Genomic DNA, 27,994 nt, shown 5'->3' on the forward strand with positions numbered 1-27,994 from the left:
TTCTCACTGAGGTAATTATTTACTTTAAATATTCCTGACTGGGTTTATTAACAGATGTGTTTGATTTAAAAACATAAACCTGATATTGTGGTAATATATTTGAGAGAGTTCACTACAGTGTACTTTAAACCCTGAGCTAAGTTAAACTAACTGAAGTGTGTGTATGAATTCCCTATGAAGTGTGTGTGTGTGTGTGTGTGTGTGTGTGTGTTTACAATGGGTTCTGGTGTTTGATCAGATCCTCCTTTTCCAGAAACACGACCCTTTAGACCTCAGAAGACCTTATAATGGAATCAGCAGAGGTTGGACTGTGTTCTTCTAAAACACCTCCATGCACTCCTGGTCCTGCTGGCTCACAGGTAACCATTAATCATATGTGTGGAATTAAACTGTAATCTTTAATATGAAGAGATTCACCTTCTTCTCTTAATCAGCTTATTAAAGTTATTATCATTTCCTCAGTGAGTGACAGATCGATGTGAGATGATGATTTTCTTTTGTAAGTAAGTATTATTATTGTTTTTTTTTCTCGTTAGCTTTGTGGGGACGTGCAGACAGAAACTTGTCAGGCTTCAGGTGGAGCCTCTGTGGAACACATCACCCCTGTGGACCTTCAGAAGAATGTAAAGAAGGAAGAAAGTGAAGATGAAGACTACCTCTGTAAGTCAGCAGAGCACATTACAGTCCAATCTGTCGTTCAGTAATCATTTGTAGTCTAAACCTAATTCAAGAATCAACTGCATCACTGACTTTTTACATTTTATTTTTGTATCATGTTTAGGATATGCCATGATTTAAATTTAAATCAATTTCAGGTAAAGCTCTGTCAGGTTCTGTGGGACACATCACACCTGTGGACCAACAGAATCAAATAAAAAAGAAAGAACTTAAAGAAGAAGAGACGTTCTGTAAGACCGCATGATTTATTTGTGTCTAGACTGGATTCAATAACTTAATATAATATTAACTGGATATTTCTTTTCAACTGTTGTTTTCTCACTATTTTATGTTGTTTGTCATAATTGTACTTGAGCTGAAAGTATTTAAATATATATTGTGGAATTTCAGGTGGTGGAGCATTAAACTCTGTGGAAAATATAGATGAACAGAGAACAGGATTTGAAATAAAGCATATAAAAAAGGAAGATTCTGAAGATGAAGATTACCTCTGTACAGCAATAGACTGGGGTAAAGTAACACTGACACTGTAACACTCATACACATTACTGTGTGGTATAATGGACTAATATTTGACATTTATGTTTTCTTTGCTTGATGCAGCCCAATAATTTCATCCTTTTGAAATATCCACAATTTTGGCCAGGCAGTGTATATTACTCAACTGTTACACATTAATTTTCATCATCGAACCGAGCCCTGCCGTACCTTTTGCCCTGGTCTGAGTAAAGGTACTTTGATGCACACTCTGACAAACAGTTGGTGAAGTGAATTGCAAAACAACAGAATAGATTAACTTCACACTTAATTTGGTAGCATTTTCTAACAGGCTTTATTTATTAATGATAAGTATTTCTTTGTCTAATCCCAGCAGTTTGAAAACCTCACCCAATTTCATGCTAATTACCGTGTGTGATGTGACTTAGCATGGGTAGTGTTATCCAAGGAGAAGTATTTTACATTTAAGAGCCAGTGATACTTAATAATTTATATTAATTTGAAGTCCTGCCCACTCTGTATGTCCAGACTTATAATCATATCGTTTCCTCTCATCATCTACTGTACATTTTTTAGAGCTTTTTTACAGGTGGTAAAAATCAGAATTACCCTCTCCTTATATGAATCACGTTTTGTTGCTTTGTAGCCTGAAAAGAAGACAGACAATGTTTTTGTTTAATCCAGCTGCATTCACTCAGTGCAACTTTTAACATCCAATTGAAAGATAAAACACCAACATGTCAGGGGAAAAAAAATACAGGATCACTGATTTGTAAAAGGATCACCCCTCCTAAAACTGACTTGAATTGAATCAGGTAAAGCTAATCACCTTCTCAGTGTCACACAAAGCTTTGCACATCTAACAACTAACTCTTAACAACCTTTCGTCAAACAGAATCATGACAGTTTTATTGCTCCCTTAAGTGTCTTTATGGCCCTTAGGAATTTGTAGGGGTTGGGTAGGGGGGGATGGGTATGCGTTTGACATCGGTTAATTTATTTTATTTCATTCATTTATTTAACTTATTTCTGTCATATATTTACTTCATTTATGTACATATTTACTCATTTATTTATTGTAAGAGTTTGTTTAGTGTGTTTTGTTTTATTTGAAAAATATGCTTGGTGTGGGGACTCATTTCAAGATGTTTGTGCTTAACCATTAAGACGGGGAGATTTATTTATTACCAAGGGAGAACATGGAAACGTTTATTCAGTGTGGTAAAAACCTGGATCACTTTGAATAAACAAATGAATGAAGCTGCGATTGGCCGGGTTTGTTCGTGACGAAACAGCCCCGCCTCCTCTTCATTTTTAGAAAAAAGACAGTTTTTCCAACGTTCATCTAAAAGCGTATGTTTTACACGACTAAAAAAAAAAAATTAGGTTTACGAATGTACCTACTTTAAAAATAGAGCTGAAGATGGTGTCTGAAGTAAATATTAATAAGAGAGAAAAAGCGACCCAGGGTCTGTGAATCATAAATGTATGATGTCTTACGACCTAATAGGACAGAATGTCTCTGGTTAGTCGTCACTCTCATGAGATGGGTTGTAGGCCAAACTGGGTATTTCTTATATCTTTAAGATATAAAAAAAAAAAAAAATTCTGTTAGTGTTAACAATCACTGTGTTATGATGGATCTCTTGGTAGTGATTAAGGCCGGTAGACTTGCTGCATAAAAACAAACAAACAAAAAAAAAACGTAGAAGGGGAGCGAAGACGTAAAAAACATTTGGCATTTCTTTGTCGGTCTGCATAACAATGTGTCTTCTCGCGTCATCGCTATGGCTCCAGGTAGAAACTAGATTCAGATGTTTTTTATCTACGCAAGTTTTAAGTTTTTTTAAAAAAAAAAAAGAGTTTTAAACTCCGCAGTAAACAACCTGACTATCGATCCTCGCAACATGGTATCAAAAGCCGGCTGGCAACATGGTGAGTTTTTTTTCTTATGTTATTGTATATATGTAGTCTGTTTAATTTTTACCTTCTAGAGAAATGTTGTAGCTTAACTAAGTTTCATTATTTTTAGATTTAGTAACATTAATTTACAAAACAATCGAGCCGTCACGGTCTACGCCTAGGGTTATCGGTGAGTTTATCTGAATTTTTAGATATTAATCTATAATAATAATATCACCTATATGTTGTTTCAGGAAGTGGTGACGGAATAGCGGATCGAGCTTCTGGTCCGCAACAGCAGCCGAGGCAGCAGTGTGATCCTAGCTACAGTGGGTTATTATCTTTATTTATTTATATTTATTTTTTTCATGTTGGTGCAATGAAAAAACAAATACTCTTTCTTTCTTTGCTAGTAGAAGACACTAAACTGTTGAGCGTCCTCAACACTGAACCCTTAGAGGTGCCTACAGCAGGCGGAGCGGAAGCCTCCGAGCAAACTTTGAACGGGCCTAAAAGCAGCAGCACCTTGCCGGAACAACCCGGGCGACCGGGAGCGCTTCCTCTTCAAGTTCGAGTTGAACGAGAGAGGTTAAGCGAAAGATCCCGACCCACTCTCCGCCGTCGGAGAACTTCAACGTCGTCCTCTTCATCCTCATCATCGTCTTATGGTGATTTTATTTATTTATTTATTTTTTAAGGGTCTGAATGATGTTTTTTTTTAGCACATATGCTAAAAAACTTTCCACAGCCTAATTTCTTTTTTCTCCCCGTTATTCTTACACAGAAATTTATAGACGAAGAAGAAGAAGATCGAGTTACAGGAGCGTTTCAGGACCGTATCATCCCTACGGTCCGCTGACCCCGCGGGAAGAGATTATTCTCCGGGCAGTCGGTATTGCGTTTGGTGCAACTTTACGCCCGCTTCTTCGTTGATTTAACGTGGTGTTAAAACCTATTGCCTCTTATGTAAATGCTGCTGATGTTGATGTTGCTATCATTGACTTTACAGAAATGTTAGATATGCATCATGAGTTAGTAAATAATAATGATAATCAAGACTCTTTGACGTTGTCTTTACATGCGTCTGATTCATCGGATTCTCAACCAGAGTTACACAGTCTACCATTAAACGTTCCCTCGATTCCTAACGACGGCATTGTGGATCACCAACAATATTAAGTATTAATAAATCAGATATTATCCCTTTACCGTCCAGACTCTGTAAATACTCATAACATAAACTCTATAAACAATGAAACACAACATGAATCAGCGACAGACAATGAGTCGCTGGCTTTTCAGCTTCCTGAAATAGAAGCTGCGCTACTACAGTTAACAAACGCTTTATGCGGCTCGGAAGAGGTACCGGTAGATGATGAGGTATTTTCTACATCGAGTCAGCAGCAGCGAATAGAATATCAGTCATTGATAAGTCAGATAAAATCCCTCCGACAGCCCGAGTCTGTAAATGACGAGGGTGACATACATACAAATTATCAGATAACGCTTCTACCCCCGAGTCTTTTGCTTCTCGACTCGCTCAAATAAAAAACACATTACTTCAACTGTCAAGCATAAACAATCTTGTAGAGGAACCTTCCACAGATCCTCCCTGCTCTGTTTCGGCCCCTTCTCAACCCGTAAACTTATCAGTAGACGATATCCAGAGGTTCGAAACAGAGCAAGTAGGAAGAGGAGGTGATCTTGACGCCTCAATAGTGGAACCCTCCGCTGATCCCCTCTGCTCTAATGATCAAAGTAGCGCTAATCCCCCTGTGGAGATTGCCTCTAACGAGCCCGGGTGGTGACGATGTCGCGATTTAATAATATAAAAATAAGACAGTTATTAAATATCCCGCAGAGCGAGGTAGCAGATTACAGCTCTTTTTACGAGAACGTGATGGGTGGCGTGTATGACCTGGTCGATAAGACGCTTTCATACGCTCAAGAGGAAGACGTGATACAACCAGAGTTATGAGCCGAGAGCCTGGGAAATGTCCTCTCTTCCATGCTACGGAAGCCTCTGAGCAAACTTTGTATATATCGGATCTCCGAAGAAGCCGATCTATCGATTTTCCGGGATTTACTAGACCGTGTAGTTCAGTCTAACATGTTTGTATTATGCGACAAAACCCTCGAGCTTGTTTTTCAGATTGATAGAAATCAACAAGGCGGTGGGAAGAGGTTGTTGGAAAAAAACATTGGACTGTGAAATCCTTAAAGCGAAGCAGAGATTGCCTTATATAGTCGAAAAATCTGACCGATTAGTTATGCTTTGCCATCAACCTAGCTCATTTGATTCATCCTGGAATCACCGATGCTGCAGCCAAAACACTTGGTCGGGAGATTCAGATAAAAGCGGGATTGTCTGATTAATTTACGTATTAATACGTATAAATTACGTATAATTTACATTAATTTGGAGTCCAGAGTCTGGATCACTGGCAGCTCAGGAGCAGCATATGTAACTCAACAAAGAAAGGGAAAGAAAAAGAAGAGACGAAAAATAGAGATAACAGTTATAAGGTGAATGTATATATACTGAACAAAAATATAAACGCAACACTTATGTTTTTGCTCTCATTTTTTATGAGATGAACTCAAAGATTTGAAACATTTTCTACATACACAAAAAAACCCCATATTTTTCAAATATTGTTTACAAATCTGTCAAAATCTGTGATAGTGAGCACTTCTCCTTTGCCGAGATAATCCATCCCACCTCACAGGTGTGCCACTTCAAGATGCTGATTAGACAGCATGATTATTGCACAGGTGTGCCTTAGACTGGCCACCTGTAAAAGGCCACTTTGAAAGGTTCAGTTGAATCACACAGCACAATGCCACAGATGTCGCAAGTTTTGAGGGAGCGTGCAATTGGCATGCTGACAGCAGGAATGTCCACCAGAGCTGTTGCTCGTGAATTGAATGTTCATTTCTCTACCATAAGCCGTCTCCAAAGGCGTTTCAGAGAATTTGGCAGTATATCCAACCGGCCTCACAACCGCAGACCACGTGTAACCACACCAGCCCAGGTCTTCCACATCCAGCAGGTTCATCTCCATGATCGTCTGAGACCAGCCACTCAGACAGCTGCTAAAACAATCGGAGTGCATAACCAAAGGATTTCTGCACAAACTGTCAGAAACAGTCTCAGGGAAGCTTATCTGCATGCGCGCCGTCCTCATTGGGGTCTCGACTTGACTCCAGTTCTTTATCGTAACGGATTTTGACAGATTTGTGAACAATATTCTAGAGATAGGGTTATTTTGTTTATGTAGAAAATGTTCCAGATCTTTGAGTTCCTCTCATTAAAAATGGGAGCAAAAACAAAAGTGTTGCGTTTATATTTTTGTTCAGTATATATATAGTGTGGAGTGCAAACAAGGACTTCGGCAGGACTAACTATGACATCATAACTAAAAGGGAGAGCTAAAAGTAACAGACATAAAGGGGAACTGGGTTGTAAAGCAACCAGTCACACCACCATGAACAAACTTGAGTGGGAAAGACAGCATCTGAACATACCAGTTTACCATAATACTCTATATCCATGAGTCCCCCAGATCTGCTCCTTTTCCTAAGAAAAAAAAATCACGAAAATGCTTGGCTAAATAGTTTTTAGTCTAGCCTTAAACACAGAGACTGTGTCTGAGCCCCGAACATTAATTGGAAGGCTATTCCATAACTGGAGCTTTGTAAGAAAACTCTGCCCTTGTTGTAGTTTTTATAATGCACGGTACTGATGAGAATCCTGCATCCTTTGATCTAAGTAGGCGTGGCGGTTTGTTAGACTCTAGCTGTTTACTCAGGTACTGTGGCGCGAGACCATTTAATGCTTTATAGGTCAAAAGTTTTAAATTATTTTAAATAAATGTGAAATTTCACTTGGAGCCAATGCAGTGTGCTAAGCAGCACTAAAGTCAAGTAACACAAGCAAAGAGACACAACCCTGATTAGTGGCCAGTAGGTCATTTACTACTTTAACAAGTGCTGTCTATGTGCTGTGATGAGGCCTAAACCCTGACTGATACAGTTTGAGTACAATATCTCTATGTAGATATATACATAGCTGTTGCGCTATTATCTTTTCTAGAACCTTCTTCCCATTGGCAACTTTCTGACAGAAGCCAGCAGATTTTCCTCAAGAATTCCTCAAGCATGTATTTTGCCCCATCCATTTTTCTAACAAGTGCTCCAATCCCTGCTGCTGAGAACCACCTCATAACAGGACATTACCACCTCCATGCTTCACTGTTGAAATGGTGTTATTTGGATGGTGAGTGGTTTTGATTTTCCGCCAGGCATATCGTTTAGTGTTGTGGTCACATAATTAAATTTCAGTCTCATTAGACCACATGTGTTTTCGTGTAGTCGTGACTGCATGGGGCCTTTCTTGAGGAGAAGCTTTTTTAGTGCAACACTCCCATACGAACCAGGTTTATGGAAAATTTAAGATATTGCCCACAATGACCACTCTTTGTCATACATTTCTGCAACTGCTTCAAAGTTGCTGTAGGCCTCTTGGTAGCCTCTCGGTTTGGAGTGACGTACTGATCCACGGAGAGTCTGTGTTGTACCAAATACCTTCTACTTCTAAATAATAGACTTTATTGTGCTTCTAGGCAGTGAAAAACCTTAGAATATTTTTTTTGTATCCATCTCCTGACTCGTGCACAACTTTATCCCAGAGATCTTCTGACAGTGCCTTGCCACCCATAGTAGATTGTTTGCTTCAGTTGCATCTCCACAGAGTTAAATGCTCCAGCTTTTCAGCATGCTGTGCTAATCTAAATGACCATAGCTGGTCACAGTTAAAAGTCAAATGTGTGCTTTATGTGCTATTGAGGAGTTTATTAGCTTTACCTGGTTAAGTTTAAAAGTATTTTTAGAAGGGAGGTGCTTATTTTCCAAATTAGAGAATCTGTTTTTTTTTCCTGACGTTAAAAAAAAAAAAAAATTCACTTGGATGTTAAAGGTTATACTAAGTACATGCAGCTGAACACAAAAAATTGTCTTCATTTTATTCTACTAAGCAATAAAATGTAATTATTTTCTGTATGTTTATTATTAAAAAAATATTTGCATCTATTTTTACAAATAATTTCTAATACTGGTAACTTTTCTGCTGTAGAAATGGATGACTCCCAGGTACAAGTTTTCTCCTGCTCCTGGTGTTCACTTTCCTATACTTCTCAAATTTACCTCCAAAAACACATCAGAAGATGCCACAATGAAGATCATAAGAGACTGCTACAGTCAGAATTGTTAGCAGACAAGAACCATATCTCCACCATAAGCACCAGTATTCAGGAAACAGCCTCTGTTACTCTCAACAGTAACACCTCTAATAACCAAGTGCAGAAAGAAGTCTATCCCTGCTCACTGTGTGGGAAGAGTTTTTCTCGAAAGTGTAATCTCCAGCTACATCAGCGTACTCACAGTCGACCAAAACTGTATCAGTGCTCAGAGTGTGGAAAGAGCTTTAATAAACAGGATCATCTCAGGACACACCTGCATATGCACAGAAAACCAAAACCCCATCAGTGCTCGTACTGTAAGAAGATGTTTATGTGTAAAAGCCAACTTACCCTACATGGGCGTATTCACACTGGAGATAAGCCATATCAATGCTTACAGTGTGGAAAGAGATTTACTCAAAAGAACAGTGTTCAGCAACACCAGCGCATTCATTTAGGTAAGAAACATCAGTCCTTACAGTGTGAGACTATAGTTACAACAACAACTAGTGTGAAAGCACACTTATGTCTTCACACAGTGGAAAAGCCCCATCACTGTACCCAGTGTGAGAAGAGTTTTAAACTGCAAAGTGCTTTAAAAGAACACTTGTGTATTCACACAGGGGAAAGGCCGTACCAGTGTGCACAGTGTGGGAAGACCTTTGTAACAAAAGGTAGCCTAGAATTACATCAGTGGACTCACAGAGACGACAAGACTTTTCAGTGTTCATACTGTAGAAAGGCGTTTAAATTTAAATGTACTTTAATTACACATCAGCGTATTCACACTGGAGAAAAGCGATATCGGTGCTCAGAGTGTGGAAAGAGATTTAGTCAACAAGGCAATTTTCAGCTACACCAGCACATTCCTTCCGGAGGCACAGGATATCCATGCTCACAGTGTGGGAAGACTTTTACAAGAAAACGTAGTCTAAAAGACCACCAGCTCATTCACAGTGGAGAGAGGCCGTATCAGTGTTTAGGGTGTGGGCAGAGTTATAATCGAAAAGACAGCCTTCAGCATCACCAACGCATTCATACAGGAGAAAGGCCGTATGAGTGCTCACAGTGTGGGAGGAGTTTTAATAACAAGAGTAATCTTAAAGTCCACATGTATACTTACACAGCAGAAAAGCCGTATCATTGCTCACAGTGTGGTAAGGGTTTTACTAGATCGAGCTATCTTCGGCGTCACCAGTGCACTCATTGAGGAGAAAAGCTGCACTGGTGTTTGTTATAATTTTGATTATTATGGTTTACTACTCATGAAATCCAGTAGATCAAAATATTAGAATATTTCTTTTTGAGTTTGGGTAAATTACTATTCATACACTATAAATACTGTGTATCTCTCTGTCTGGTTCAATATACACATGGAGAAGACTGCCAACTTGACAGTTGTCCAGATGATTATCATCTAAACTCTCCACAAGAAAAGTAACAGGACGCCATTGCTGAAAATTCTGGCTTTAAACTGAATTCTGTATTGAAGCATATTGATGGAACGTTGACTGTAAGAAGATCATTCAAGACCTTGGAAGAGCTTTACAGCGTAGTGAGGCTGGAGCCACCATGCACAGACGTCTTTGGGAAATGGGTTACTTCTGTTGCATTCTTAGTATAAAGTCACTCCTGAAACAACGTGAGAAGCATCTTACCAGGCAGAAAAAAACTTGTCATTAAAAGTTTTATTTATTTCAGTAATTCAATTAAAAATGTGAAACTCGTATATAGATTCATTACACAGAGACCAATATATCTCAAGTGTTTATTTCTTTTCATTTTGATGATTATGGCTCACAACTAATAAAACCCCAAAATTCAGTATTTTAGAAAATTACAACATTAAGACCAATAAAAAAAGATTTTTAACACAGAAATGTTGGAATACTGAAAAGTATGTACATGTACAGCACTAAATACTTGTTCGGGGCTCCCTTTTTTATGCTCGCCTGAATTACTGCATTAATGCGGTGTGGCATGGAGGCGATCAGTCTGTGGCACTGCTGAGGTTTTATGGAAGCCCAGGTTGCTCTGATGGCGGCTTTCAGCTCTTCTGCATTGTTGGGTTTGGTGACTCGCATCTTCTTCTTATCCCAAATATCCTAAAGATTCTCTGTGGGAATTAGATTGGATGAGTGCTGGCCAATCAAGCACCGGAATACATTTATATTTAGGCATACGTTCTTATCCAGAGCGAATTTAGGTTACTAGGTTACTAACTATGTTCAAGTTCAAGTTCAAGTAGGCTTTATTGTCATTACAACCATATACAGTTAGTACACAGTGAAACGAAACAACGTTCCTCCAGGACCAAGGTGCTACTTGCAACATAAATTTACAACATAAATTAACAGACACACTAAACTAGCTAACCAAGAGGCCTAGTTAGCTGGCTAGCAGAGACAGGACAAAGAGACCTAACATAAATTACAACATAAATTAACAAAAACTAACTAGCTAAGTATAACTATGTACCTCACTCTACTATGGGTGGCAATATTTTTTTCTTTTATACAATTCTATTGTATAAAATGGTCCTTAATGGTCCTGTACTTTTGGCAGTGTCGGCAGATGCCACATCCTGCTTAAAAGTGAAATCAGCATCTCTATGACGCTGGTCAGCAAAGAGGGCCAGGGGTAGCTCAGTGGTTAAGGCATTGGACTACGGTTCGGAAGATCCCAGGTTCAAACCCCACAACCGCCAAGTTGCCACTGTTCGGCCCTTGAGCAAGGCCCTTAACCCTCAACTGCTCAGATGTGTAATGAGATAAAAAAAAAAATGTAAGTCGCTCTGGATAAGAGCGTCTGCCAAATGCCTAAATGTAAATGTAAGAGAAGCATTGCTCTAAGACGTACTTGCAGACAGCTGCGCTGACCAGTGGACCAACATCAGCAGATGACATGACGCCACACCCCCCCCCAAAAAAACAAAACAAAAAACAAAACACCACTGACTATGCAAACTTTACACTGGACCTCAAGAAACTTGGATTTTGCATTCCACCTCCCTTTCTCCAGACTCTGGGACCTTGATTTACAAATGAAATGCTCAATGTACTTTCATCTGAAAAGAGGACTTTGGCCCACTCAGCAAAAGGCTAGTACTTTTTGTCCTTAGCCCAGGAAAGATGCCTTTTTTGTTGTCCCCTTTTTAAGAGTGACTTGACACAAAGAATGCGACAGTTGTAGCCCATATCCTGAATACGTCTGTGCGTGGTGGCTCTTGAAGCACTGCCTGCAATTCCTTGTGATTCCTCTCCCAATTTTGGAATGGGCTTTGTTTCACTATCCTTTTAAGGCTGCGGTTATCCCTGGTGCTTGTGCAGATTTTTCTACCACATTTCTTCCTTTCATTTCATCAGGTCAGCAGTCTTCCTCATGATTGTGTAAACTACTGACCCAGACTGAGAGACCATTTTAAGGCTTAGGAAACCTGAGCTAAAATTTCTTTCAGTTAATTATCTGATTAGAGTGCAAAACTGAGTCTCCATTATTTATCTTTTTTACAATATTTAACTTTCCTAAGATACTAAGTTTTGCATTTTTACCTGAGAAATGTCTGCTAACCTGTCTGTTAACCTAATTAACTTATCTTGGAAAATGGAAAATTAAGGATTTTTGTGAGATTTGTCACCCTTTTTGCAATTATCATGCCTGTATAAACAACTGGACTGTCTTTGTCAGAACTTCTTTGTGTTGTAGAATTTTGGGTGGGGGTGTGTTGGGGGTGGAGGTAATAAATATAATGTAAAAATCAATTAATGTAACTGTGAAAAAATTTAGGTTCTTTTAGTTTTGGCTGCTGCCATTAGCGGTCACCACAGATATAGAGGATAAGTGGAGTGCAGTTAGTCCCTATTTGTGTAAAAAAGTAGCAATGTACAAAGTGCCAGAGATGTGCATAAATGTACATGATTAGTGTGTTAAATCATGACTTTTTGGTATGTTAGCAGGAATGTACGGAAGTGTTTATTATGTGAAAAAACAAAAGAAAACGGTTAGGGTTAGGGTTAGGGTCAGATTGTTAAAGTCTGATGATGGCCTGTATAGCCTGCAGGAAGAAGCTTCTTCTGGGTCTTTCTGTGCTGGTCTTCAGGAAGCAGAAGCGCTTTCCTGACTTCAACAGAGAGAACAGTCCGTTGCTGGGGTGGCTGAGGTCCTTCACTATCTTCCTAGGCTTGGTTCATCACCACTTGCTGTAGATTAAGTGCAGATCAGGCAGCTCGTGCGTATAATGCACTCACCCGATCACACCCTCTGTTGAGCTACATTAGTAAAGGTTGAAACAGTATGTAGCGAAAAGTCAATGAGTGCCAGAAGTCTAGAACCCATGGACATGACCAAATGCTGAGTTTTCTTCCTCTATATGCTTTGCCAGGCCTTTACTGCAGCTGCCTTTAGTTGCTGCTTGTTTGTGGCTCTTTTTCCCTCTCGCCTTCAGTAAGTGAAAAGCAGGCTGTATTGGGCTGAGATCAGGTGACTGACTTGGCCAATAAAGAATATCCGATTTCTTTGCCTCGGGTAGCTTTTTCTGTATGATTTGAGTCATTATTTATCTGCAGTATGAAATGGTACATCAGTTTTGCAGCATGTGGATGGATCTGAGGAGTGCGTGGGCGTTATATACTTCACAATTGTTCTGCTCCTTTTATCAGAAGTCAGGGCATCAATAAACACCAGGCACTTGGTTCTACCGGCAGCCATACACCATAATACCATACACCTTATACCATAATACTACCTTGACCATGTTTGACAGATGATGTGTTGTTTTGGATCTTAAAATATTCCTTTTTTTTCTCCATATTTCTTCCTTTCCATTATTCTGGTATAAGTAAATTTTGGTTTCATCAAACCAAAGAACCTTGCAAAGTTCCGGTAAAGTCGTACCTAACCTTTCTAACCTTGCCTTGAGCATTACCAATGGTTTGAACCTTTTTGTGAAGTCTCTGTATGTACTTCATAAAGCTGTCTCTTCATTGTGGGCTTCAAATGGGTTTCCAGGAGCACCTTGGTGCTGCCCGAAAGGCTTTCTCCACGGATCCTACGAACTCATCCCACATCCGCTACTTTGCCTGTGCAACCACTGCGGCTGTGAACTACAACTAGAGGATGGGTGTGAATATTAGGGCAATTAAACCCTGATAGAATGTATGGTGATTACAACGAAGAAGAGATTCTTTATGATGGCTAATGCTTAATAGTTGCGCAATTACAGTGGCTTGCAAAAGTATTCGGCCCACTTGAACTTTTTCACATTTTGTCACATTACAGCCACAAACATGAATCAGTTTCATTGGAATTCCACGTGAAAGACCAATACAAAGTGGTGTACACTTGAGAAGTGGAAAGAAAAGTGAGGTGAAAGTGCATAATTAAGAAAGTGCCTAATTATTCAGCCCCTTTTGGTCTGAGTGCAGTCAGTTGCCCATAGACATTGCCTGATGAGTGCTAATGACTAAATAGAGTGCACCTGTGTGTAATCTAATGTCAGTACAAATACAGTTGCTCTGTGACGGCCTCAGAGGTTGTCTAGGAGAATATTGGAAGCAACAACACCATGAAGTCCAAAGAACACACCAGACAGGTCAGGGATAAAGTTATTGAAAAAATTAAAGCAGGCTTATGCTACAAAAAGATTTCCAAAGCCTTGAACATCCCACGGAGCACTGTTTAAGCAATCATTCAGAAATGAAAGGAGTATGGCACAACTACCAAGACAAGGCCGTCCACCTAAACTCACAGGCCGAACAAGGAGAGTGCTGATCAGAAATGCAGCCAAGAGGTCCATGGTGACTCTGGACGAGCTGCAGAGATCTACAGCTCAGGTGGGGGAATCTGTCCATAGGACAACTATTAGTCGTGCACTGCACAAAGTTGGCCTTTATGGAAGAGTGGCAAGAAGAAAGCCATTGTTAACAGAAAACCATAAGAAGTCCCGTTTGCAGTTTGCCACAAGCCATGTGGGGGACACAGCAAACATGTGGAAGAAGGTGCTCTGGTCAGATGAGACCAAAATGGAACTTTTTGGCCAAAGTGCAAAACGCTATGTGTTGGGAAAAACTAACACTGCACATCACTGTGAACACACCATCCCCACTGTCAAATATGGTGGTGGCAGCATCATGCTCTGGGGTGCTTCTCTTCAGCAGGGACAGGGAAGCTGGTCAGAGTTGATGGGAAGATGGATGGAGCCAAATACAGGGCAATCTTGGAAGAAAACCTCTTGAAGTCTGCAAAAGACTTGAGACTGGGGCGGAGGTTCACCTTCCAGCAGGACAACGACCCTAAACATAAAGCCAGGGCAACAATGGAATGGTTTAAAACAAAACATATCTATGTGTTAGAATGGCCCAGTCAAAGTCCAGATCTAAATCCAATCGAGAATCTGTGGCAAGATCTGAAAACTGCTGGTCACAAACGCTTTCCATCTAATCTGACTGAGCTGGAGCTGTTTTGCAAAGAAGAATGGGCAAGGATTTCAGTCTCTAGATGTGTAAAGCTGGTAGAGACAGACCCTAGAAGACTGGCAGCTGTAATTGCAGCAAAAGGTGGTCCTACAAAGTATTGACTCAGGGGGCTGAATAATTTCGCACACCCCACTTTTCAGTTATTTATTTGTAAAAAAAAAAATGTTTGGAATTATGTATGATTTTCGTTCCACTTCTCACGTGTACACCACTTTGTATTGGTCTTTCACGTGGAATTCCAATAAAATTGATTCATGTAATGTGACAAAATGTGGAAAAGTTCAAGGACGCCGAATACTTTTGCAAGCCACTGTATGTTTGTATTCAATAATGAAAAACACTATTGTAATTATTTTAACAACAATCAAGATTATGATTGACGATCAGTTTATAGCCCGGTTATATTCTTTTTTTTAAAAAATAATTGTTCTTATATAGCTCTTTGCCAGGGTAAATTTACATTTAGGCATTTGGCTGATGCTCTTATCCAGAGCGACTTACATTTTTATCTCATTACACATCTGAGCAGTTGAGGGTTAAGGGCCTTGCTCAAGGGCCCAACAGTGGCAACTTGGTGGTTGTGGGGTTTGAACCTGGGACTTACCGAACCATAGTCCAATGCCTTAACCACTGAGCTACCCCTGGCCCGTGAAATAAATATTTAAGTTCAGTAAATAAATATTTTAAATGTATTTTTTGGACATTTTAGAAATTTGGTAACTTATTTTCACGTTATTAGTGTCGCGCTGTGATTCACATTCATTTACAGTATGTGCTTCAACTTTCATCTTAAACGAAGCATGCATTGCAATGTAGCCAGTGCAAGCCAAAGTGCGAACAAATGCTTTTATAATTAAGAGACCTTGATTATACTGCATAAAGATTATTCAGTACAACAAAATTACTGAAAAAATCTAGGGTTAACAAATCAAGATGATATACAGCAAAAATATTATTTAGTTCAACGAAATCTCTGAATCCTTGATGATACTGCATAAATATTTAATACAACAAATCTCTCAAAAAATCTTCTTAAACATTTTCACAAATGTAAGACAATATATTTTGGTTCAGTGTCAGATGAAGTGCGAACGAATAACGAATTTAGAGGCCCCGATTATACTCCATACATATTATTTGTATAAGTATAATTTTCTCGCTTTTGCGTTACACCTTTGTAAAAACAAATTTCCAAGCCCTTGTGCTGTTTTTTTTTTATTTTTTATAATAACACTAAACAGATACAAACAAAGAGTCTGTCTAAACAAAAGGAAACCAATGTTTTCTAACTCATTATTGTGTGGTCATGATTTTTCATGTTGTATAAAGTACTCGGCTGCTGTCGTTTTGTCACGGCGGTGAGCGCGGCGGTGAGTGCAGCGGTAATAGCCATTCCTCTTATCTACCTAGGATGTCACCATGACGCCTCCCTAGGGAGGTGTTCTTGGCACGTCCAGTTGGAAGGAGACCATCGGGCAGACCAAGGACTAGACTGAGAGATTATATCTCCACACTCCCCTGGGAATGCCTTGGTATTCCCCAGTCAAAGGGAAGGTTTGGCCAATCACTTCAGATCACTTCACTGTTGCACTTGAACAGAGAGGTCATCTAAAGTTACAGTGTAATCAACAAGCTTGCTTCTTGCTGCATGTTGTCCTATGACTAGAACTTCTGTCTTATGTGGATTAAACAGAAGGAAGTTAATTTGTTAAATAACATCCAGTCTCTTACTGTATACTGGCAAAAATATGTATACACACTTCAGGAAAAAAAAGAATTGCTTGAATATTTGAATATGATTCAATATTTTACAGGATGTTAAAGAAATTTATTATTTGATTGCACAAGACTTTTTATGAAGTCAGGATCGATATCAGTAAGGCCAGATTTGCCTTAGTATTACTTCATATTGGATTTAAAAGAAAAATCTGTGGTATTGATAATCTCTAAAATTTTGTGATCCTTAAGAGAAATAAAGGGTTTTATAATTTTATATAATACTTTGTTTAGTAATTTTTATTGGGAAATTCTTATGTACTTGGGTATAAGCATAAATTAGCATTTTAGTATTTGCAGGTTTAACTAAGTATAAAGTACGCTTCAGTACATCTGCTTAAAGTAATGTTACCTATTAAATGTTCTTAAAATGAGATGTTAAAATCACTTTTCCAACCATATTACAGTACATGACACTGAAGTATTTTTCTGATCATCCAGAAGGTTTTATTACATGTAAACTGATGCAGTGACAGAATCATCCAGCAGGGGGCAGTGTGAACATTAAACCCTACTTTAACGCACAACAGAGGAAGAGAATTCGCGTGGTGTTTTTCCCTCTCAGCGGAGCTTTCTCCCTGAGGTAATTATTTACTTTAAATATTCCTGACTGGGTTTATTAACAGATGTGTTTGATTTAAAAACATAAACCTGATATTGTGGTAATATATTTGAGAGAGTTCACTACAGTGTACTTTAAACCCTGAGCTAAGTTAAACTAACTGAAGTGTGTGTGTGTGTGTGTGTGTGTGTGTGTTTACAATGGGTTCTTGTGTTTGATCAGATCCTCCTTTTCCAGAAACACGACCCTTTAGACCTCAGAAGACCTTATAATGGAATCAGCAGAGGTTGGACTGTGTTCTTCTAAAACACCTCCATGCACTCCTGGTCCTGCTGGCTCACAGGTAACCATTAATCATATGTGTGGAATTAAACTGTAATCTTTAATATGAAGAGATTCACCTTCTTCTCTTAATCAGCTTCATTACTGCTGGGTTGCGTCCTGTCCTAATCAAGGAAAAGTAAAGTTATTATCATTTCCTCAGTGAGTGACAGATGGATGTGACATAATAATTTTCTTTTGTACGTAAGTATTATTATTGTTTTGTCGTTAGCTTTGTGGGGACGTGCAGACAGAAACTTGTCAGGCTTCAGGTGGAGCCTCTGTGGAACACATCACCCCTGTGGACCTTCAAAAGAATGTAAAGAAGGAAGAAAGTGAAGATGAAGACTACCTCTGTAAGTCAGCAGAGCACATTACAGTCCAATCTGTCGTTCAGTAATCATTTGTAGTCTAAACCTAATTCAAGAATCAACTGCATCACTGACTTATTTGATTTTTGTATTATAGTTATTTTAAATGACTTGATTTAATTTGAGTGAATAAAATTTTAGGTCAGACTCTTTGGGACATATCACACCTGTAAAAAAGGAAGAACTTATAGAAGAAGAGACGTTCTGTAAGAGAGCATGATTTATTAGTGTCTACAGTCGTGGCCAAAAGTTTTGAGAATGACACAAATATTAGTTTTCACAAAGTTTGCTGCTAAACTGCTTTTAGATCTTTGTTTCAGTTGTTTCTGTGATGTACTGAAATATAATTACAAGCACTTCATACGTTTCAAAGGCTTTTATCGACAATTACATGAGATTTATGGAGAGTCAGTATTTGCAGTGTTGGCTCTTCTTTTTCAGGACCTCTGCAATTCGACTGGGCTCTCAATCAACTTCTGGGCCAAATCCTGACTGATAGCAACCCATTCTTTCATAATCACTTTTTGGAGTTTGTCAGAATTAGTGGGTTTTTGTTTGTCCACCCGCCTCTTGAGGATTGACCACAAGTTCTCAATGGGATTGAGATTTTGGGAGTTTCCAGGCCATGGACCCAAAATTTCAATGTTTTGGACCCCGAGCCACTTAGTTATCACGTTTGCCTTATGCATTGTTCTTCACCAAACTGTTGTTGGATTGTTGGAAGAAGTTGCTGTTGGAGGGTGTTTTGGTACCATTCTTTATTCATGGCTGTGTTTTTGGGCAAAACTGTGAGTGAGCCCGCTCCCTTGGATGAGAAGCAACCCCACACATGAATGGTCTCAGGATGCTTTACTGTTGGCATGACACAGGACTGATGGTAGCGCTCATCTTTTCTTCTCTGGACAGCCCTTTTCCAGATGCCCCAAACATTTGGAAAGAGGCTTCATCAGAGAATATGACTTTGCCCCAGTCCTCAGCAGTCCATTCACCATACTTTCTGCAGAAGATCAGTCTGTCCCTGATGTTTTTTTCGAGAGAAGTGGCTTCTTTGCTGCCCTTCTTGACACCAGGCTATCTTCCAAAAGTCTTCGCCTCACTGTGCTGCCATTCCTGACCAAGCTCTGCACTGGTGGCACTCTGATCCCGCAGCTGAATCCTCTTTAGGAGATGATCCTGGTGCTTGCTATAAACACAGCATAGAGTCGCCACGTCGCCTTAAAGGAACACTCCACTTTTTTTGTAAATAGGCTCATTTTCCAACTCCCCTAGAGTTATACAGATGTGTTTTACTGTTTTTGAATTTATTCAGCCGATCACCGGGTCTGGCAGTAGCACTTTTAGCATAACTTAGAATAAATCATTGAATCTGATTAGACCATTAGCATCTCACTATAAAATTATTTTAATATTTAAAACTTGACTCTTCTGTAGTTGCATCGTGTACCAAGACTGGCAGAAAATGCAAAGTTGTGATTTTCTAGGCCGATATGGCTAACTATACTCTCATTACGGCGTAACAATCAAGGAACTTTGCTGCCATACCATGGGTGCAGCAGGCGCAATGATATTACGCAGCCACCTACACCAACTTAGTGCCGGTCACTTTCAGGCGCTGCTTAATATTATTGCACCTGCTGCACCCATGGTATGGCAGCAAAGTTCCTTGATTGGCATCCTGGATTAACTTACCCACTCCACCTTTTTCAGCTCCAGTGGGCATCTCTCAGGTAGACCATCACACAAACGGCTGGAGTGCTCATCCAACTAACACACAAGGTACAAAAGAATTAATTAGAGCACGGAGGAGAAAACACTTTATTCACAGCCCTTTACACAATCTAAAACTGAATAATACAGTTTTTTCTTTAATCCATAGAGCACACCTTTACTGTCTTGAGACCCTCAGGAGACCACCAAGGAAGAACACAGAGTAAGTTACCTTTTCTTTTTTTTTAATTCAATTCAATTCAATTTTATTTGTATAGCGCTTTTAGCAATTGTCATTGCCGCAAAGCAGCTTTACACAATCAAAAGAATTATTTAAGTTTGTATGAAATGTGAATTTGTATAAATCAAAATGGTCAGTTTGTCCCTGGTGAGCAAGCAGAGGGCGACAGTGGCAAGGAAAAACTCCCTGAGATGGTAATAGGAAGAAACCTTGAGAGGAACCAGACTCAACAGGGAACCCATCCTCATCTGGGTGAAACAGAAAGCAGTAAATGATCTGCATTTATACAGTGTGTAGGGTGGGAGGCAGTTCAGCTATAATAGCTGATGTTAATTGATGTTAATATGGAGTCCAGGTAGTTATTGAAGACCCAGGTAGACTTGTAGGAAGTTCCAGTCCTGAACTATCAAACTGTCAAGTCCCCAGAGAAACAGTTGACCACCAGTCAAGGCCAGAACCATTTTCTAGGTAGAGAGAATCAGCCCCAGACACCAGACGCACCCCAGAGAGACACACGGGGCATCCATGTGACGAGATCTCCAACCAGAAGCGGGGCACCAGGATGGGTCAGACAGGTCCAGAGGGCAGAGGGAGTCTGGATCACTGGCATCTCAGGAACGACATGTGTAGCTCGACAGAGAGAGAGAGAGAGAGAGAGAGAGAAAAAGTGAAAGGGGGAGAGAGGAAAGTGTATGAGGGGAAGGAAGAGAAGAAGAGGAGAAATGGCAGTTAGGTATGGTCACAGTAACACAATGTATAATGTGAATGTATATAAACTGTAGAGTGCAAGCAGAGACTCCGGCAGGACTAACTATGACATCATAACTAAAAAGGAAGAGCCAGAAGGAAACACAAACATGAGGGGGAACTGAGATGTAAATCACCTCACCGTCAGCAAACCTGAGTGATCAATGAGAGTGAGGAAGACAGCATCCAAACATACCAGTTCACCATAATACTCTACGTCCATGAGTCCCCCAGATCTGCTCCTTTACCTAAGGCTAATCTATTTATAAAAATGCTTGGCTAAATAAATAGGTTTTTAGCCTGGACTTAAACACTGAGACTGTGTCTGAGGCCCGAATACTATTTGGAAGACTATTCCATAATTTTGGGGCTTTGTAAGAAAATGCTCTGCCCCCAGCTGTATTTTTCATAATACGCGGTACTGACAAGCAGCCTGCATCCTTTGATCGAAATAGGCGTGGCGGTTCGTAAGACACTAGCAGTTCGCTCAGGTACTGCGGCGTGAGACTATTTAATGCGTTATATGTCAAAAGTAGTATTTTAAAATCAATGCGAAATTTTACAGGGAGCCAATGCAGTGAAGATAAGATAGGGGTGATGTGCTCATATCTTCTGGTTCTAGTAAGGACTCTCGCTGCTGCATTCTGGACTAGCTGAAGCTAGACAGTAAGGCATTACAATAGTCCAACCTAGAGGTGATAAAAGCATGAACTAGTTTTTCTGCACCGTTTAGCGACAATAAATTTCTTATCTTGGCAATATTTCTGAGGTGAAAGAATGCTATCCTGGTAATATTATCTACATTAAATTCAAATAAAAGGCTGGAATCAATAATCACACCAAGGTCTTTTACTGTTGCATTTGATGGAACAGAAAGGCCATCTAAAGTTACGGTGTGATCTAAAATTTTACTCCTAGCTGTATACAGTCCTATGACACTTCTGTCTTATCCGGATTAAGCAGAAGGAAGTTAATTAGCATCCAATTTCTTATGTCCTGCACACATTGCTCAACTTTAGTAAGCTGTTTTTTTTCATCAGGTTTTGCTGAGACATATAACTGTGTATCGTCAGCATAACGATGAAAACTAATACCATGCTTACGGATTATGTTGCCCAGAGGAAGCATGTAAAGGGAAAAAAGCAGTGGACCTAAAACTAAACCCTGCGGAACGCCAAACTCCACTAGAGAACATGCAGAATAATCACCATTTAAGTCTACATACTGATAACGATGGGTCAGATAGGATCTGAGCCAGGAGAGGGCTGTACCCTTAATTCCTACTACATTTTCTAATCTGTTAAGAAGAATAGCGTGATCAATGGTGTCAAAAGCTGCACTGAGGTCGAGTAATACAAGCATAGTTACACAACCCTGATCAGAGGCCAATGGGAGGTCATTTACTACTTTAACGAGTGCTGTCTCTCTGTTGTGATGAGGTCTAAATCCTGACTAATACAGTTCATGTATGTTATTTCTATGTAGATATGAGCATAGCTGCTCCGCTACAATTTTTTCCAGAATCTTAGAGATAGAGGGGAGGTTTGCTATTGGCCTGTAATCAGTCAGCTGACAAAGGGGCCGAGGTCAGGTTTCTTAATTATTGGTTTGATAACTGCTCATTTTAAAAGATTATGGAACATAACCAATGCTGAGTGAAGAATTAATTATTCTCAACTGGGGTTCTGTTATTGCTGGTACTATCTATTTAAGAAAATGTGTTGGTACAAAATCTAATATACAGGTTGATGAATTTGCAGAAGAGATGAGTGAAATTAGTTCATTCTCTTCAAGGGGAGTAAAGTATTCTAGGTTCTGATGCTAGATTAACATCTGCATCAATTACATGGTTCGGTTTCAAAACCTCAATTTTATGCCTAATACTTACAATTTTATTATTAAAAAAGTTCATGAAGTCCTCACTATTGCATGATGTTGTGGAGATTTCTGCAGTGGTCTTATTTCTGGTTAATTTGGCTACAGTATTATAGAAAATAAGAAAAATAATCCTAGATTTTTATTTAAGAGTGGAGAGATATGTTGATCTAGCTACACTAAGAGCTTTTCTATAGTTCAGGATGCTCTCCTTCCATGCTATTTGAAATACTAACAATTTAGTTTGACGCCATTTACGTTCTAATTTGCGAGTGGTCTGTTTTAAAGTGCGCGTGTGATCGTTATACCAGGGAGCAAGTTTCTTATCTCTAATAATTTTTCTATTAACTGGAGCTACATTATCTAAGGTATAGGGAAATGTCGACTCTAAATATTTAGTCGCCTGATCGAGTTCTGTGGGGTCAGACGGTGATCTAATCGAAATTGGGAACTCTGGGAGATTACTGATAAAACTCTGTTTGGTAGTTGATGTGAATGTACGTTTCATACGGTAGCGCTGTGCATACATTATTACTGTGACACACTTGAATTGATACAAGATAGTGATCTGAGATAACTTCAGATAGTGGAATTGTGAATAAATTTCTTATACTTAATTCGAATAATATTAAAGGGGTCCAATATTAAAGGGGTCCAATATTAAAGGGGTCCATTAATTACCATTTCATTTTTCTAACTTTAATAAGTGTTTAATGTGGCTGTTTGAGCATAAACGATATCTGCAAAGTTAGACGTTTAAAAGTTCAATACAAAGGGAGAAATTTTATTTTACAGAATTTGCTTTTTAAGGCTTACAACAAACGGCTGGTAGGGACTACAACAAGCTACTTCCTGGTACTTTGTACTACGTACAAAGTTCTTTTTTTAATTCCACCAGCCAACTTTGAATGTTGCCGTTTATGTGACCAGTGTAATCTATTCTTCAATTATAGCTTTTGTGCTCATTTAGCTACATGCACACTAAATATGGTTCGATTTGGCCACTTCCAGGTGAAAAAAGTTCCATAATGTACTGTATAAGGGCATAATCAGGGGTGCACATAATTTTATTTATTTATTTTTTTTTAAACCAGCTTACATAGGTTCTGTTGATCGGCCTCATCAAAATTCCCTGGGTCTGACTCAGGCTCAAATTTATATGGCAATACTGATGCCATTGTTAACAATACATGCAACTGCTTATAGTAAGAGACGTGACGTTTCTGGACAATGTGCACTAGGCGGTTAGTAAATCACAAAACACTGGGCCAGCTAACCAATCTGAGCCCATTGTGTATTTCTGAGGAATGAAATCAGGAAGTCAACAGACCATTTTTAGAAGAACTGAGAAGCTGTACAGAATAAAGATGAATGTGAAAAACGATGTACCCTATAAACAGTCAAGTCTTTGAAAAAAGCCGGTAGTACCCTTTTAAGTAATGTTATAAAAAACATTATAATTAGCTTCTGTCAAGGTAGATGCATGTGAGAGTACATTAAACATTTAAAACCTTACATTAAATTTATACTTACAGGTACTTCTGGTGTGCGACAAAATCCAGTCTTGAGTTCTGTCCCAAATCAATGCACACGTATGTTATCAATTTTAATAATCAGCAAAATGCATTATTTCATTAATCAAAGCTACATACCAAATTAAAATACCTTCTGTATTACAGCTGTAGAAAGGATCATTCTAGAAACACTAGAGAAAATGGACATGAAGATAAATCATCTTACTTCATTGGTCCAGTCTCTAGTGGGAAACAGGCGTGGTGTTCCCCAAATGCAGATGGCTGAAGAGGAAGAAAGTAGTGTCTTTCCTATAGCATCTACAGAGGATCTAGATAGGCTGGAACAAAGATTATCTGACAGAGGGTTTATGCAGAGCATGGTAAGAATCACTGAAATTGTCAAACCTACAACAACTAACAAAATGTAAACAACTGTGTTTGTGCGTAACTGTATGTGTGAATGTTTACAAACTACCTCTGAAATGTTTTTGAAAAAAGTCTCTAATGTTCAATAAATCTCCATTTGCAAATATAAGAAAAAAACTTAAATATATTGAAATATTTATTTTTAACTAATATATATACTGTGAAATATTATAACAATTTTATTTGTAGATATTTTAAGTAGCTCATTACATTAGCCTCCAGTATCAAACGACCATTGAAAAATCATAATTTACTGATTTCTGCTCAGTTATTAGGAATTATTACATGATAAAGGTTCAATTGCCTTATGTTTCTTTCCAGGATTTTTTGATAATTAAAAATAATGCTGATTTGCAGGGTTTTATTTTTTATTCTTACCACCACAGTAAAAAACATGTTTTTTATAGAAATCTTAAAATATAGTGGTTAACTTTTAAAGTGGATCAAGAAAGTTAATTAAAGTTGTCCTAAAACAAGAACGGCTATTGTTTTGGTTTTAGGACAACTTTGATTAAAGGTTTTGATCCACTTCAAATGTTGACTACTGTAGATATTTTGTACAAAAAGGCAAATAAAAATGTATCTGCATTTTAAGTGTTATAAATTATATGCCCAATTATATTTATTATGCTTGAGTTTGAAATTTGCAATTTCTGCAGGTTTACATTTTACATGCAACCTGTCACTGTTTTTGTGAACTTGTACTGTTTTGTCAAACCACATTTATCACATAAAAGTGTTGCACAGGACATGTCTCAGTTACTTACTTGTTTCATTATTTTACTCATTTTAATCTGCTATTGTTTTAGAGTCTTATTAGTGTCTCAATAGATATTTAATAAATGTTAATAAATAATAAATGTTTGTTAAGCAGCAAATCAGCATATTAGAATGATTTCTGAAGGATGTGACACTGAAGACTGGAGTAATGATGCTGAAAATTCAGCTTTACATTACAAAACAAACCAGATTTTAAAACAGAAAAATTCCAATAAATAATTTTATAATATTGCTGTTATACTGTATTTTCAATCAAATAAATCATCTTTGGTGAACATAAGAGGCTTCTTTCAAAGACATTCAAATCTGAATTATTCCAAACTTCTAACCAAGTGTATAGAATACAGGTCAATGTAATGCTAAAATATAACTTCAAAATTTACTCGTTAAAGGTGAACAGATTATCCATCAGTGGCGGGCAGAACATGAAGAAAACTGTATGGAGGATTTGCTCCAAAGTGTTCTCCACTGACGTCGCCCGGCAACTGAACTGGTGCGGGAGGGGAGACAAGCGAGGGATCAGAAAATCTAACATCGTAGCGCTCATATTAGGTAAATGTTGTACATATATATATATATATATATATATATATATATATATATATATATATTTTTTAAAAGATTTACATTTTAGCATTATATTAAAATAATAAAGAATCATAAAAAATAGATAATTTTTTCTATAATTCATGCATGAACTGGTGAATTATGTTGCTTGTATACTGCTCAAAAAAATAAAGGGAACACTATTTTGTACATTGTTGGTTAAGTGTCCCCTTTATTTTTTTGAGCAGTATACAAGCAACATAATTCGCCCTTTCATGCATGAATTATAGAAAACATTATCTATTTTTTATGATTCTTTATTATTTTAATATAATGCTAAAATGTAAATCTTTTTAAAAAAAATAAAATTCAGTTTTATAAAAAAAATAGTTACTTGTCCACGTATGTGGACACTATGCAACATAGGAGTAAAATGGGACATAAAGCCACAGCTGACAATATGTAATATTGTGTTTTTTTAATGGCATGTTATGCTAGTTATATTAGTTCAGTTATTAAAAACAATATTACAATATAACAGCAATAAAATGCATATTGTGGGAACAACAACAGTAGGTACATATATGCGGAAACCTGTTAGCAATATTCAAATACAAATTTTATTTGTCACATACACAGTCATACACAGTACGATATGCAGAGAAATGCTTGTAGGACCGCCGGTGACCTTAAAAAGAAAATGAAAACTATATATAAGGAATAAATATTAGTTAAAGGAAAAACAGAAGAAAAATAAATGTAACTAGTAAAAATAAACAAACTGTACAAATAAGGGCATAATAAAAATATTACAAAATATAGGAATATGGGGGGTATATATATAAAAATTTTTTAAAGTGTTTTCAAGTGGCAATGGCTGTGCAAATAAAGCCATTTATTTAGGCAAATCATAAAAATCAAATCAAAACCTGCTGATATTAAGAACTTTTTTTCATCTTTATCTTACTTCCACTGTCCTCTGGAATATTCTCGATTATTCTGACTCTGACTCCTTGACCTGTGCTGTACCTGTTTGGCAGGGAAAATGCACATTTGTCTCCATATATATTTGTATAAAATTGTAATTATTATTTTTTAGTGTAATAATAATTAACTTTATGTTAATATATTTGTTATATCACAATATAATACAGTTTATAGCATCTCTGGAAAAAAAGAGAATAGATATAGCAGATTACAGAAATCAGACCTTATGGAATCTGACTCCACTGATGCATGACATGCACATATGTGGACAGTTGGTTTTTGGTGAATAAAAACTAGATTTTAATTAAAAATTACTAACATATTACTCTAAATGGAGTTAAATAACTGTCCATAATGTGGACACAATGCATGAAAGGCTTAATGCGGAGTTGTTATTACAGAATTAGTCAAGTACTGCAATGATTTATATCAGGGTTCAAACTGGTCAAATAACATGGCATCAGCTGTGTTCAGAAATAGTTAGAAATGCTAATAACTTAAGAACTTTAGATTGGAAATTTAGTTGCAACCAAAATGCTCGCTAAACAACGCATGGTCTCCTCGCTAGTTAACAAACAAGTGAGAGTCATAAACAACTGACACGAAATTAATTCGGAAGTAGTTATAAAACCGATCGCAGGCACCGCAAAATTAGTTTTAAAATATACACCTACCTTAACAAAATCTTTCCTCGCAATTTTCTTGTCTTCTGCTCTGCACATGGTTAAGTTAAAATATGCAGGAAGGGTTTTGATTCACTTCAACTCACATGCGTAGTTCACTTGCGCCCTCCTCTTGTTTATTGGCGGTTGGCAAACTAGCTCTAGGTGTTGTTTTTGCTTATTGATAACTTTGTCTGGTTTATATGGGAGCCCATTACCGCCACTAAATTAAAAAAATATATATATATTGCGACTTTTTATCTCGCATATATATAAATATATATATATATATATATATATATATATATATATATATATATATATATATTTTTTTTTTTTTTTTTCAATTTAGTGGCGGAAACGGGTTCCATAGGTTTATTCAGAAGAACTAAAGAAAAATAACTGACATTAATTACGTGTAAGTGGGAAAAGACTGGTTTATATTTATTAAATTATTGTAATTTTTTCTTACAGCTTCAGCTATGAGGAATCCAGTCCTTCAGTCTCCGACAGAATCGGATGCTGAAAAATTCATCAAAGATTTTCTTCGATTGGCCCCAGGGAGGATGTAATTTTTTATTTATTATGCATGTATATATGTTATAAATATAAAGTGTATTGATTTGTCTGTTTATAGTTTATCTTGTTTTCTCGTTTTTTGTATAAAAATAAACAAATCCGTGTTTTA

General features: G+C 37.8%; 2 protein-coding genes across 6 annotated transcripts; both read left to right on the plus strand.

Moving 5' to 3' along the window:
- The first annotated feature begins 202 nt into the window (after positions 1 to 202).
- LOC128514804 (uncharacterized) lies at positions 203 to 27,994 on the plus strand. Of its 5 annotated transcripts, none has more exons than XR_008356561.1 (9): positions 16,855 to 17,150; positions 17,352 to 17,472; positions 17,683 to 17,806; positions 19,529 to 19,597; positions 19,679 to 19,751; positions 23,927 to 23,983; positions 24,071 to 24,285; positions 25,504 to 25,663; positions 27,781 to 27,994. XR_008356561.1 is itself a non-coding variant. In XM_053488683.1 (9 exons), exons 2-9 carry the CDS (start codon positions 17,401 to 17,403, stop codon positions 27,876 to 27,878), a joined length of 849 nt encoding a protein of 282 aa, XP_053344658.1. In that variant the 5' UTR covers positions 16,858 to 17,150; positions 17,352 to 17,400; the 3' UTR covers positions 27,879 to 27,994. The 5 variants fall into 5 exon arrangements, 4 of the variants coding, with proteins under 4 accessions (XP_053344661.1, XP_053344659.1, XP_053344658.1 ...); XM_053488683.1 differs by having other exon boundaries at positions 16,858 to 17,150; positions 19,698 to 19,751; XM_053488685.1 differs by having other exon boundaries at positions 16,858 to 17,150; positions 17,367 to 17,472; positions 19,698 to 19,751.
- On the plus strand, positions 1,209 to 10,719 carry LOC128514793 (zinc finger protein 585B-like). The gene is made up of 2 exons (XM_053488666.1): positions 1,209 to 1,409; positions 8,213 to 10,719. Exon 2 carries the CDS (start codon positions 8,215 to 8,217, stop codon positions 9,526 to 9,528), a length of 1,314 nt encoding a protein of 437 aa, XP_053344641.1. The 5' UTR covers positions 1,209 to 1,409; positions 8,213 to 8,214; the 3' UTR covers positions 9,529 to 10,719.

Source organism: Clarias gariepinus, chromosome 27 (assembly GCF_024256425.1).
Source record: "Clarias gariepinus isolate MV-2021 ecotype Netherlands chromosome 27, CGAR_prim_01v2, whole genome shotgun sequence".
NCBI lineage: Eukaryota > Metazoa > Chordata > Actinopteri > Siluriformes > Clariidae > Clarias > Clarias gariepinus.

Bases quoted from the DNA above. Each gene is read 5' to 3' on its own strand.
- LOC128514793 (XM_053488666.1), top strand. From the start codon at position 8,215: ATGGATGACTCCCAGGTACAAGTTTTCTCCTGCTCCTGGTGTTCACTT.
- LOC128514804 (XM_053488684.1), top strand. From the start codon at position 288: ATGGAATCAGCAGAGGTTGGACTGTGTTCTTCTAAAACACCTCCATGC. The intron at 360-536 runs GTAACCATTAAT...TTTTCTCGTTAG, and splicing joins CTGGTCCTGCTGGCTCACAG to CTTTGTGGGGACGTGCAGAC. The intron at 19,752-23,926 runs GTAAGTTACCTT...TTATACTTACAG, and splicing joins CCACCAAGGAAGAACACAGA to GTACTTCTGGTGTGCGACAA.